The 14,948-nt window shown below is 36.7% G+C and overlaps 1 protein-coding gene across 1 annotated transcript; it reads right to left on the bottom strand.

Moving 5' to 3' along the window:
• Window positions 1-10,819: 10,819 nt before the first annotated feature.
• Window positions 10,820-11,758, bottom strand: LOC116589933 (olfactory receptor 11G2-like). The gene has a single exon (XM_032341669.1). The coding sequence runs from the start codon at window positions 11,756-11,758 to the stop codon at window positions 10,820-10,822; it is 939 nt and encodes a 312-aa protein (XP_032197560.1).
• Window positions 11,759-14,948: the final 3,190 nt, after the last annotated feature.

Genomic DNA, 14,948 nt, shown 5'->3' with positions numbered 1-14,948 from the left:
TAGTCTGACCTGTAGAAGTGATAGAGACAGTAAAAACCACAGAAATATTTACAATATTTTGCTTCTTCCTGATAAAGTGATAAATGTTTATTTTCCTCAATTCAGGCTTGTGATATTACTATCCTTCCTTCAGAATCATGAGTTGTTTTTTCCTCTTCATATCTTTCCTCCCTTATTTACTCAGTAAACGTTTATTTTGCACATATTATTGTCAGGCACTCTTCTAGGAGACAGAAAAAAGATGATAAAAATGTAGAGTACCTGTTCTTTGGAGCTTATGTCAAATATATTTTGTTCAAAGTAACTTCAAACAACACATTCGTGGCCCCAAAATTTCTACATAAAGGGAATTTAGGAGCTTAAATCTGATTGGAAGAGAGCTAAGGAGATTTACCTCGGAACCTCATTTGCATAGAAAGGAATCTGTTTTTATTTAGATTGTATGCTTATTTGTGGCAACTTCATGGAGAGCTGATACAGAACATGGAGTGATGTTAGCCTCCCTCCATGTATATCATGGTGCTTCCACTGACACAGTAACAAGAGCATATGACAAATCAAAACAAACTATTTTCTTGTCATATAAGATATTATACACTCAGTTGGAAAAAAAATAAGGAAAGGCTTTTGAAAAGAGAGATGGACCTTAGCAAAAGGGCAGCAATGAAGGCAGAACTTAATAGCACATAATAATAATGTGAAAAGATGTAGATACAAATGTTATGTTTAGAGCAAAGTTCAAAAAAGTGGAAATGAGAGTACTTGTAGAGGAATGGTGAAATAAAAATTTTTAAAGATGGGCCGTGCAGCAGACTGCCAGTCTAGTTCAGGCTTAATTTACTAGTCAGTGGAAAACAACTGGAGCTAGTCTAGTAGAAGAGTAAAAGATCAAAGGTTTAGGGATGCTACATTGCAAGACAATTTCTCAATTAAAGGGTAATGAATTTAGCAGGAAACTATTAGAAACCTATTTTGGCAGTCCAAGGAGAAAGAATGAAGAGTCTAACCTAGGGTAATGTAGAAGCAAAGAGATACCAGGAATGGAGTCAAGAGATATGCAGTGGTAGATACATAAACTCATGGTCTTTAAAATCAGCAGAGGCAATTAAATGCTGCACAAGGAGCCAAGAAGACACAGAAAAGAGAGCCCACGCATTCCATTTGCCACAGTCATACTCTTCAACTCTCTTCTGTTTATCCTTGACTATTATATTTCTATTATTCTATATATTATTATTATATTAACTAAATTAGCTTCCACTTACAAAGTTTTCCCCTCCTATAAGCCACACACAATGGGTGTTGATTCGCTATGTTGTTACCTGTGTGAAAGAGAACAGTAAACAAGAGAGTCATCTAAATTATTGCCAAAGTGTTAAAGAAAAATGTTCCCATTTCCCTATCACCTAAGTACACAGTTTTTTTTTAATATGACCTGCAAAGACAAGATGATAATTTGACAAAAAAATTTCCCTAATCCCATTTCTAATATGGTTTATATAATAGAAATGGTATTTGTAAAGGAAAATAGTCATGAAATTTTTTGCTCCTTTTTCATATCAATATATAAAACAAAATGGACACTGAGACATGGGAAAGAAGTCATTGTTCCATGTGCCCAGTCCTACTTATCCCAATGCAGCCTGGGTGTCAGAGGTGCCAGCTCCTTGGTAGAATACTTTTTGGTTCCTTTCTTTACAAAGACCCCTTTCAGGTTGTACTCAGAGAATAGAACAAGAAACAAATCTCTCCCTACCCCATTACTTATTCCTTCCAGACTCTGAAGCCTATCTCCAGAGACCTCAACCCCAGGAGGCAAAGGAGGCAATTAATGTGATCATTCAGACCAGGGCATGTTTCATTTTCAGTCCTTATCATATTGAACATGAAAACTACATGAATGTGCAAACACTAATATGTACAATCCACACACACATATATATACATGAACACACATACACATACATATTCCAGACTATCACAGTATTATTCCTTCCAGAGTTCCCTCTCCTAAACGTAATATATTACTTATTAGCTAACAAACCTTTTGACATGAGAGGCACCATTACTCTCAAGCTTTGTTAGACCTAGAGTCTCCCATTCCTGTTGTTCAAATGGAAGCGTCCACTATATCCAGAATGGGCCTATTCTTAAAATATCCACAGAACTACCAATCCCCATTCTTTTCAAACTCCTTAATTCCACATGTAGATCAAATAGAATGGATGTTGGCCAACTAAGAAGTTAAGACACGAATTGTATAATGAAGACAAATTCATTTCCTCTTCTTCAAATCAAGGATACATTTTTTTCTAAGCCTTCCTTGTAGACAGGTGTGCTCATGTGACTACTCCCTAGTCAGCAGAATGTAATTAAAACTGATCTGCAACATTTTAACCTCTACCCAGGCATGGTACTTGATGATCTCTGATATAATTAAGCATGTTGATTTAGGAAGCTGACTTTTGAAAATAATGAAGCCAAGGATGGAAAACAAGCCTGAGTTCCAGAATCATCATTCAAAAAACAGTTGCCTATCAATCAGGAACTCCCATTTAGGCTTTAACTAAGCAGTAAATGCCTTTAATATTTGACCCACCAGGGGGAAAAAAAAAATGTGACTAATTGAATCAAAGGTATGAAGAAAACAATCTGTGGGTGACTATATTAAAATGTATGTATTTGTGGGCTTATTCCCTTTAGTTTTCTAACTCTAAAATGGCATTGAAAAACTTTAAAAACAATGTTTATGGAAGAAAAATTCTGAGAAATAAAAATAGGGGTCATAGAGTGAGTGCATTTTAAATTCAGGCCAATGCAGCCACATTTCCCTTCATAGACCTTTCAGAGCTTTCTTTATCACTGTTACTTTTCTGTCTATCCTTAGCAGGAAGGCCCAGCTGTTCATACTGTGCTGTTGGTCTAGTTCTGTAAACTAGAGATACAAGAACACTATTTTATGCCTCAATTATGATGATGTATGTTAGTGTCAATGGAAAGAACATGGAATATATTCCTTTTTTTTAATTAATTTATTTATTTTCAGCATAACAGTATTCATTATTTTTTCACCACACCCAGTGCTCCATACAATCCGTGCCCTCTATAATACCCACCACCTGGTACCCCAGCCTCCCATACCCCGCCACTTCAAACCCCTCAGATTGTTTTTCAGAGTCCAAGGTGACCCAATGTCTAACCTTCAAACCTAAAATCTACATCTCCAAGAACACAAAGCTAATGACCACAATAAATAAAAATCTGCAGAACTGTCTTAACTACCCACAAGCCATTATAGAACCAGCCTAGCTCTCTTGCTGTCTTAATAGCACATATGAGGGATACAGGATTGTTTAGAACTCAATAGATCTGTTACTAAACCAGGTTATTACCCTTAGAATTCCTACACATTTAACAAATCACACATCTGTTGAAGAATTTTCATAATCTAATCTTTTTTTAATTTGTTTTTTATTTTCAGCATAACAGTATTCATTATTTTTGCACCAGTACTCCATGCAATCCGTGCCCTCTATAATACCCACCACCTGGTACCCTGACCTCCTACTCCCTGCCCCTTCAAAACCCTCAGATTGTTTTTCAGAGTCCATGGCCTCTCATGGTTCACCTCCCCTTCCAATTTCCCCCAACTCCCTTCTCCTCTCTATCTCCCCATGTCCTCCATGCTATTTGTTATGCTCCACAAATAAGTGAAACCATATGATAATTGACTCTCCCTGCTTGACTTATGGGTTTCCTATTTGTAGCACATGGCTTTTTAACCTCTTTACACAGAGTAGTTTTCAGTGGCTCATAAGAGCTGTATGACCCTTAACACAGACTTTGTCATACATTCTATATGCAAGAGCAAAAAGCCTCCATGGAAATATGCTACAAATAGAGGGCTTGAGGAAATGTGAATGAGAAGGTGTTATTACTATCACTGTCATTATTACTTCTAATTTGTTCTTAGATGCCAATATGTGGTTGAAGCCCAGGAATTATTCTACTGTTTGGAGTCTAAGGTGAATGAAAGGTTCAGAATTTCCATTTGGGCATGATCAATTATAAATGAAATGTGATTTTAATTGAACAGTTACCCAACTGAAATATTAAGCTACTAAACTTAAATTGGCAATATTAGTGTAAAACAGAGGTCCAACCTTGACTCTCTAAGACTCTGAGATATCAGCTGTTTTCAAGAGGAATCATACAATTCTCAAAAGATTGAGTCAATGAGGTTTTAATTTGAATCTCCCTGATGGCTAGTGATGCTGAACATTTTTTCATGTGTCTGATAGCCATTTGAATGTCTTCATTGGAGAAGTGTCTGTTCATATCTTCTGCCCATTTTTTGATATGATTATCTGTTTTGTGTGTGTTGAGTTTGAGGAATTCTTTATAGATCCTGGATATCAACCTTTTTTCTGTACGGTCATTTGCAAATATCTTCTCCCATTCCGTGGGTTGCCTCTTTGTTTTCTTGACTGTTTCCTTTGCTGTGCAGAAGCTTTTGATCTTGATGAAGTCCCAAAAGTTTATTTTCGCTTTTCTTTCCTTTGCCTTTGGAGACATATCTCGAAAGAAGTTGCTGTGGCTGATATTGAAGAGATTACTGCCTATGTTCTCCTCTAGGATTCTGATGGATTCCTGTCTCACGTTGAGCTCTTTTATCCATTTTGAGTTTATCTTTATGTACGGTGTAAGAGAATGGCCGAGTTTCATTCTTCTACATAAGCTGTCCAGTTTTCACAGCACCATTTATTGAAGAGACTGTCTTTTTTCCACTGTATATTTTTTCCTGTTTTGTCCAAGATTATTTGCCCATAGAGTTGAGGGTCCATATATGGGCTCTCTACTCTGTTCCATTGGTCTATGTGTCTGTTTTTATGCCAGTACCATGCTGTCTTGGTGATCACAGCTTTGTAGTAAAGCATGAAATCAGGTAACATGATGCTGCCAGTTTTATTTTTGTTTTTTAACATTTCCTTAAAGATTCAGGGTCTCTTCTGACTCCATACAATTTTTTGGATTATTTGCTCCAGCTCTTTGAAAAATACTTGTGGAATTTTGATTGGAATGGCGTTAAAAGTATAAATTGCTCTAGGCAGTATAGACATTTTAACAATGTTGATTCTTCTGAACCATAAGCATGGAATGGTCTTCCATCTTTTTGTGTCTTCTTCAATTTCTTTCATGAGTGTTCTGTAGTTCCTCAAGTACAGATCCTTTATCTCTTTGGCTAGATTTATTCCCAGGTATCTTATGGTTCTTGGTGCTATAGTAAATGGAATCAATTCTCTAATTTCCCTTTTTGTATTGTCATTGTTAGTGTATAAGAGAGCCACTGATTTCTGTACATTGACTTTGTATCCTGCCATGTTGCTGAATTGCTGTATGAGTTCTAGTAGTTTGTGGGTGGAGTCTTTTGGGTTTCCCATATATAGAATCATGTCATCTGCGAAGAGAGAGAGTTTGACTTCTTCATTGCCAATTTGGATACCTTTTATTTCTCTTTGTTGTCTGATTGCTGTTGCTAGGACTTCTAATACTATGTTGAACAAGAGTGGTGTGAGTGCGCATCCTTGTCTTGTTCCTGATCTCAATGGGAAGGCTGCAAGCTTTTTCCCATTGAGGATGATATTTGCTGTGGGTCTTTCATAGATAGATTTTATGAGGTTCAGGAATGTTCCCTCTATCCCTATACTTTGATGCATTTTAATCATGAATGGATGCTGGATTTTGTCAAATGCTTTTTCTGCATCGATTGAGAGGACCATGTGGTTCTTCTCTCTTCTCATATTAATTTGTTCTATCACATTGATTGATTTGCAAATGTTGAACCATCCTTGTAGCCCAGGGATGAATCCCACCTGGTCATGGTGGATAATCTTTTTAATATGCTGTTGTATCCTGTTTGCTAGGATCTTGTTGAGAATCTTAGCATCCATATTCATCAGTGATATTGGCCTGAAATTCTCCTTTTTGGTAGGGTCTTTGCCAGGTTTGGGGATCAGGGTAATGCTGGCTTCATAGAAAGAGTCTGGAAGTTTTCCTTCTGCTTCAATTTTTTGAAGATATGAACAGACACTTCTCCAATGAAGACATACAAATAGCTATCAGACACATGAAAAAATGTTCTTCATCACTAGCCCTCAGGGAGATTCAAATTAAAACCACATTGAGATATCACCTTACACCAGTTAAATGGCCAAAATTAGCAAGACAGGAAACAACATGTGTTGGAGAGGATGTGGAGAAAGGGGACCCCTCTTACACTGTTGGTGGGAATGCAAGTTGGTGCAGGCTCTTTGGAGAACAGTGTGGAGATTCCTCAAGAAATTAAAAATAGAGCTTCCCTATGACCCTGCAATTGCACTTCTGGGGATTTACCCCAAAGATACAAATGTAGTTAAAAGAAGGGCCATCTTTACCCCAATGTTTATAGCAGCAATGGCCATGGTCGCCAAACTGTGGAAAGAACCAAGATGCCATTCAATGGATGAATGGATAAGGAAGATGTGGTCCATATACACTATGGAGTGTTATGCCTCCATCAGAAAGGATGAATACCCAACTTTTGTAGCAACATGGACGGGACTGGAAGAGATTATGCTGAGTGAAATAAGTCAGGCAGAGAGAGTCAATTATCATATGGTTTCACTTATTTGTGGAGCATAACAAATAGCATGGAGAACATGGGGAGTTAGAGAGGAGAAGGGAGTTGGGGGAAATTGGAAGGGGAGGTGAACCATGAGAGACTGTGGACTCTGAAAAACAATCTGAGAGTTTTGAAGGGGCGGAGGTGTGGGAGGTTGGCGTACCAGGTGGTGGGTATTAGAGAGGGCACAAATTGCATGGAGTACTGGGTGTGGTGCAAAAATGATGAATACTGTTATGCTGAAAATAAATTTTTAAAAATATCATAAAAAAAAAGATTGAGTCAATACCATTAATCTGAATTCATCTTCTTCTTAAAATTAATTGGATCATAACCCTTGGGGGGGTGTGCTTTGGTGAGTGCTGTGGGGTGTGTGGACCTGGCGATTCATGGACCTGCACCCCTGGGGATAAAAATATATGTTTATAAAAAATAAAAAATTTAAAAAAACACACACATTAACTCCAAAATACACATTAATCAAGGGGATAGCTTTCATTGTTAGAAAGCACAATACTTATTGAGTGGTCAAGTTCTACAACATTTTTAATAAAATTGTTTGTGCTAAAAAAAAAATTAATTGGATCACCTACATTTGATGAGAGAAGGAGCTATCCTACAGCACTGAATGACACAGAATCTAAATAAAGAGGCCAAATTTTTCAAAAATGCAAATATGATCTTGTCATTTCCTTGTTTTCAATCCTTAAATATTCCCTTCTCCCCTACAGAATCCAGTTCACCTCGTTAGTGTCTCTAAGTTCCTGCCTCCCTAAGTACATCTCCTTTCAGAACATCCCCTCCCATTCACTCTACACTCAGTCATACATATTGTATATGCTACTCCTTCCATTTGTAATGTTACCATACACCCTCCTCCCTTCCTTCTATCTAGAAAACTTCCAACTTGTCACTCAAGACTCAGCTGACTTATCAGCTTCTCTGTGAACCCCTCCTTAACCTTAACCCATACTTAGTCCAACAATCTTCTTTGCTCCTCTTGCCCACTCTGTATTCCTCCCTTTTTTCTTTTTTTTTTTTTTTTTTTTTTTTTTTTTTTTTTTTTTTTTGATCGTTAATAGATCTGTGCCCATATAAGTCAAGAATTCCTCAGGAACAAGGATCCTAGCATCTCTATATCATCAATACCAAGTATGCTGCTTGGAACATGACTAGAGTTTAAACTCTTACAGGAGGGTTCCTCTTTCCCTGCATCCTTGCAAACATCTGTTGTTTCCTGACTTGTTCATTTTAGCCATTCTGACTGGTGTGAGGTGGTATCTCATTGTGGTTTTGATTTGTATTTCCCCAATGGCAAGTGATGTGGAGCACTTTTTCGTGTGTTTGTGGGCCATTTGGATGTCTTCTTTGCAGAAATGTCTGTTCATGTCTTCTGCCCATTTCTTGATTGGATTATTTGTTCTTTGGGTGTTGAGTTTGATAAGTTCTTTATAGATTTTGGATACTAGCCCTTTATCTGATAGGTCATTAGCAAATATCTTCTCCCATTCTGTCAGTAGTCTTTTGGTTTTCTTGACTATTCCTTTGCTGTGCAGAAGCTTTTTATCTTAAAGTCCCAAGAGTTCATTTTTGCCTTTGTTTCTCTTGTCTTTGCAGACATGTCTAGCAAGAAGTTGCTGTGATTGAGGTCAAAGAAGTTGCTGCCGGAGTTCCCCTCTAGGACTGTGATGGATTCCTGTCTCACACTGAGGTCTTTCATCCATTTTGAGTCTATTTTTCGTGTGGTACAAGAAAATGGTCCAGTTTCATTCTTCTACATATGACTGTCCAGTTTTCCTGACACCATTTGTTGAAGAGCCTATCTCTCTTCTATTGGATACTCTTTCCTGCTTTGTGAAATATTAAAAAGAAGAAGAAGAATAAGAAGAATCTTTTGCAGGCCCCAGAGTTCCATGTTTAAGACCACATATCCTCTGGCCTGTGTACCACCTTCAACAAGATTGGAGAGGAACACCAAAGCTCTGCTGTCTCCTAGTAAATTTACCTTCCTCTCCCTCTCCCTCAACCTTTCTATACCAGCTGCTGTGGATAGAAAGCATCAGTAAAAAATACACTCCACTCCTTTTCCCAAAATGGCCCTGCTCTGTCTCTACTGATAACAAAAAGAGAGTCTTCCTTATCTCTTTTGTTGCTTCCAGATTTTTAATGCTCCCTCCTCTCTAAAAGCTGTTTTAAAGTTCAATCTCCACAAAAAATAATAAAATAAAATAAATTTTAAAAATTTGAATCTCCCTTTAGAAGAAGAGCTGTCCCACTCTCATTACCAAGGAGGACGTAAGAAGCCATAGAGCTGCACTGTCTGTTATGGTAACCACTAGTTACCTGTGGCTACTGACACTCAAAATGTGACTGGTCCAAACTGAGATGTACTGTAAGTATAAAATTCAGCCCAGTTTTCAAAACTTAGAATAAAATCTTAATACAAAATATCTGGTTAATAACTTTATATTGATTATTGTTAAAAATAGAACAGGAGAGGCTCTGCTGTGATACCTAAAAAGTGGACAACACCAGGCAGCCTCAGAACAAATTTTTTCATGTGCCAAGAGTTTGCATATCTCAGAGGGTCTTAATCTTACATCCCAGAACAAAAATTATTCCTCTATTTAATTTTATCCATAATGATAGTACAATTTCTAACAATCATGTGCACTAGGGTGGAAGAAATTCCCTGAGGTGGCAGTCAGCCTTTGGAGGAAGGGGAGTGGCTTCCTCCTTGAGACCACTTTGTGTGTCCTCAAAGAGCAAAGCAAAGGGACACCTGGGAAGGCAGAGCACTGCTGCAGTTGAGGAGTGAAGTATTCGTGACTTGAAGGGAAAGATCCTACCCCATCTGTAGTTTAAATTACTGAGGAAAAGTTATAACAACAATATCACAGAGGAAAAGAAAACACACAGAGACAAGACTGCAGCAGCAAGGGTTCCTGGAAATGTTAACATGATAACAATCCAAATAAAAAACAACTGACATTGGTAATGTGCTTTATATTTGAAAACTAGTTTTAATTATGGTAAGATACACATAAAACGACATTCAACAAATCTTAACAATTTTGTAAGTGTACAGTTCCATGGCATTAAGTACATTGACATTGTTGCGCCATCATTACCACCATCCATCTCCAGAACACCTTCATCCTCCAAAACAGACAATGTGTATCCATTGACGGGTAATGCCCCCTGGCAGTCACCATTCTGCTTTCTGTCTCTGTGAATTATAGGATTCTAGGAACTTTACAAAACTGCAATGATACAGTATTTGTGGCTTTGTGACAAGCTGGTTCATCCATGTTTCAGAATTTCCATTCTAGTAAGACTGGGTAATTACATTGTATGTATACATCATACTTTGTTGATTACATTGTATGTATACATCACATTTTGTTGATCTGTTCACCTGTTGATGTATATTTGAACCACTTTCATCTTTTGATTGTACTTTGCATTTTATAAATACTTTTATATATGACTGCTTATTGATCCACATCAAAAAAACCCCAAATGTCCTTTTTGACACAAGCCTTGTCAATTTATTTCTAACAAAGCATTGTTATCATTTTCATAATACAAGTAAACATAGGTGGATAGGGCAGAAATAATTCTTGTTTTGATTTGCAGCTACATAGACTTCTTTCAAGAATCAAAACATTTTTTCCTTAAAAAGAGGCCCTTTTTTCCTTTAAATAAATATCATGGGATGATCATTTAAAAGTTTATAAAAACGAAACTGCTGAAGGTCATAACTTGGCAACAATAGCTAATGATAATAAATTTTGATATAATTGATAACAGTATATCAATTACATTATATAATATATATTGAGTGCCAGGCACTATTTTAAAGGCTTCCATATATTAACTCATTTATTTCTAAACACTCTATGATGCAGACCTGATTACTAATATCGTCTCCAGTTAAAACTGGGAAAGCAGACAAATAGCAATTTAAGTAACTTACCCATAGTTAATCAATATGGAATCGAGAGAAGCTTTGAATTTTAAGAATTCTCATGTGGACTTATTTATTCTAAATCTAGCACATTTTCTTACTTTTAAGTATAATTTTCCTAGATTCTATACAACAGGAATCAAAAGGAATTTTATCTCACCACACAATCTCCCATTCAGAAATTATTTCTAAACTTTACACATAACTTTCCTGAGGGCAATCTTCATCTCCTTATTCCTGAGGCTGTAGATCAGAGGATTTAAAAGTGGAGTTGCAATTGAATAGAACATTGTCAAGAACTTCTGCATACCAGGCTGATTGGCTGCCCCTGGGCTTACATACATCACCATAATTGAGCCATAAAATAGGAACACAACTATCAGGTGGGAAGCACATGTGGAGAAGGCTTTTTTCCTACTTGAACTTTTGGGAACCTGAACCACAGCTCGAAGGACCAGTATGTAGGACACAAGGATGTAGAACAAAGTGATAAATGTTATTACAGCACTGAAAATGCTACAAGTCAGCATTGTCTTAGGGACAGGTACACATGATATGGCCAACATTGCCCCAAGATCACAGAGGTAGTGATCAATGACATTTGAACCACAAAACGGAACTTGGGAGATAAGGGTGGCTGGGGTCACCAACCAGAGGAACCCACCCACCCAGCAAGCAGACACAAGGGTTCCGCAGATTTTCCTGGTCATTATGGTAAGGTAATGCAGTGGATGGCAGATGGCAACATACCTATCAAATGCCATGAGGGCCAGGAAGAAAAGTTCTGTGGCACAAAGAGAGAGGAAGATGTAGAACTGTAAGATGCAGCCATTATAGGAGATGGTCTTGGTCTTGGATAGGAAGTTGAACAACATGTTGGGCACATTGGAATTGATGTAGCAGATCTCCAGGAAAGAGAAGTTGGACAATAAAGTATACATAGGAGTGTGGAGTTGCTGGTTCCACCATACACCACAGATAATAGCACTGTTGCCCAACAAAGTCGAGATGTAGATGATGGAGAACAAAACAAAAAGGAGAATTTCCACCTCTTGACTACATAGGAAACCCAGGAGAATGAATTCATGAATGACAGCAGTGTCATTTTTGTTAGGCAAAATATGCATTTCTAACTTAACATGTACAGAGACATAATCAGAACTACATATTAAGAGTCTCCTATTTTATTCAGCCCTCCTTAATACCTAATTTCTCATCAGAATTAGGTGGTATTATAAGTAGATAACAAAATTAGTCAACATGAAGAATTGTTTTCAAAATAGCTCTGTTGGAAGACAAATAGAAAAACACCACTAGTAACATTACTTTAAGTATTACTTTAACTATTTTCTCCAAAACTTTTTCTTCTTATTTTAGCCTATGAGAAAAAGAGATATAAAAGAATCATTATACACCTTAAATTCTCACCTTTAACTCTAGTACAGCTAATAAGCTTCAGGAAGGAGTTTACACCCTTAAACAGCACTGAAATATTTTATTGCCTAAAATATGACTTCACTCAGCATCACAAAGTCCACAAATTTCACTATTTAACTACATTATTATAGAAGCTTAAAATACATTAATTCACTAATTAATTTCCATTAAAGACTGACATCCCCAGATGATTCTAGTGTTACAAAGACAATGCCTGGTTTTTGAGAACTACTATTATACTCTATGGGTGCCAGAGAAGTTTGAGGGAAGGTTGTTTCAAAATATGTGAATTGACAACAATGAAAGTAAAATATGGAGCCTATATTACTGAGTTAGAAACACAAGGATATAAAATAAAAGAGAGTTCATAAATAACTGAATGATAACTCAGCAATTCCCAGTCTAAACTAAGGAATGTAATATGTGCTTTAAAAATACTTAAATATTTTAATTTGACTCAAATTATCCTCTGTGGAATCCCCTTCATTTATGTTAGCTCTATAGCATTTCAGTTCCTTTGCAAAATTTTCTAGTTTACTCTTTTTTAAAATAGCATGGCATAATTTATTTTTTACTTAGAACAGATTTTCTACCTGTTCATTTTTATTTTCTATGTATATTATTTTCCCTCAATTTTCTTTTTAAAAATACACAGTTTAGTGAAAAACCAAAGGGCTTGACATCTTAGTGTTTTTTTAAGTACAAAGTCAAAGTGACTATTTAAGAATGAGGTGTAGGATGGAATACTATGCAGCCATCCAAAGAAATAAGATCTTGCCATTTGCAACAACGTGGATGAAACTAGAGGGTATTATCCTGAGTGAAATAAGTCAATCAGAGAAAGACAATTATCATATGATCTCCCTGATATGAGGAATTTGAGAGGCAGTGTGGAGGGTTGTGGGGGGTAGGGAAGGAAAAAATGAAACAAGATGGGATGAGGAAGGAGACAAACCATAAGAGATTCTTAATCTCACAAAACAAACTGAGGTTTGCTGGGGGGAGGGAGGTATGGAGAGTGTGGTGTGGTTATGGACATTGGGGAGGGTATGTGCTACAGTGAGTGCTGTGAAGTGTGTAAGCCTGTACCCCTGGGGCAAATAATACATTGTATGTTAACAAAAATAATTAATTAAAAAAAAAACTTAAAAAAAAAAAAGAATGAGGTGTAGGTTTTACCATAATTATACAAATATTTATTTTAGTTTTAAAGAAAAATTAAGAGTCAGAATTCAAAAAGATCCAAAATGAAATCCTAGCTCTTTTTAATATAAGATTTATAACCTGGGACAAGTGATTCTCTCTCTCTCTCTGAGTTTCAATTTCTTTATCTGCAAAATCAGGGTAATGCCTATCATGAAGCATTAACAAAGCATTAAATATAATGTTTGTAAAGCACCTAGCACAGTGTCTAGCATAAAGTAAATTTTGGGAGCAGGGCTCATTTTATTGCCCTAATTACCATAACCAAAATATGAGCAGGTTCTTCCTAAAAAGGATTTGTTTGAACCTAAAAGAAGAATATTTAGCTTCTATATACATTCTGATCTTCGCACATTCAATCTTAGGAATGATATGAACTTAATACACTTTTATGCCCCTAACTAACCTTTGAAAACATGTCCTAAAATCACATATGCACCTAGATGGTTCAGTCAGTTAAGCATCTGCCTTTGGCTCAGGTCATGATCCCCAGGGTCTTGGGATTAAGCCCTGCATGAGGAATCTGCTTCTCTCTTTCCCTCTGCCTTCCCCCTGCTTGTGCTCTTTCTCTCTCTCTCTAAATAAAATATTTTTAATAAAAAATAAAAAAATAAAATCACATATGGAACTCAGAATAAATATCTCAATAAAAACATTATAGCTCCATTCCAGAGTGGTTCAAAGAAGCTCAACTGATTATTGCGGTAATTTTTAATTATTCCTTACCCCATGAATTGTTCCCCTTTGACATTATTCTATACAATTTTCCTTTTTCTCTGATTCCAACCTGTTAGCTTCTATTCTGTTTTCAGTCCCCTTCACACAGTAAGTATTTCAACTATAGATTTTGTTATAGATTTTGAGGGGAGCTGTTGAACCATTATTAAGAAAATTCTTTTTCTGTGGGGAAAAAAAATCCATTTTGGTTAAAACTTAAGAGTCCAGGCACAGCTCTCTTCTCTACTGCCTTGCATATGTTAAAGCTGGGAAGGCAGAAGTGAAGTAGTGTCCCTAGATCTGAACTGACAAAACTCTTTCTTACCCAGAGATAAACTTCAAGTAAGCCACTAGAATGACAGGTTTCATCAATATTCAATAGTTTCCCATGTCATAGAGTAGTAAATCAGACAGACAAGACATGATCCCAGGTTTTCATGATTCCAAAGTTCATAATCAATCTAACCCAAATAGATTGCAAGCTAAAGCAGCATAGAGAGAGCTTGATCAAATAATAATATTGAGTACATCTGTCCCCTCTTCTGCCTGCTATAGGATGTAGCAGGTCTCCCCTCTCTTGCCAACCCAACATGAATGGTAGCTAGTAACAGGGAATACTCTTCACCCCATCCTCTCCCATCTCAACATCATTTTCAGCATCCACCTGAATGAGCATGTTTTAAGCAAACCTAACAATAAGCAGGGCAGGCCACTGCATTCTTACATATAAATATATAAAAGACCTGATCACTGAGGTGACTATGATTAAAAGCAAGAACAGCAAGGTGATTTGGAGAGGGTCAGAAGCAATTTGGGAAGATTGTGGAGGGGAACCATGGAAATAAAGTTACCATATTGAAGCTAAGTTACTAAGAGGATAATTATATGATCACAGGAGATACTAGAATTATGAGACATGAGTCTGAGTTTTTCATGATACAAATGACTAAAACTGGTTTA

This window comes from Mustela erminea, chromosome 5 (assembly GCF_009829155.1).
Source record: "Mustela erminea isolate mMusErm1 chromosome 5, mMusErm1.Pri, whole genome shotgun sequence".
Lineage (NCBI taxonomy): Eukaryota > Metazoa > Chordata > Mammalia > Carnivora > Mustelidae > Mustela > Mustela erminea.
The sequence above is the reverse complement of the archived record's forward strand: the minus strand, read 5'-3'. Positions and strand labels throughout refer to the sequence as shown.

Coding starts and splice junctions, on each gene's coding strand:
- LOC116589933 (XM_032341669.1), bottom strand. CDS start 11,758: ATGCATATTTTGCCTAACAAAAATGACACTGCTGTCATTCATGAATTC.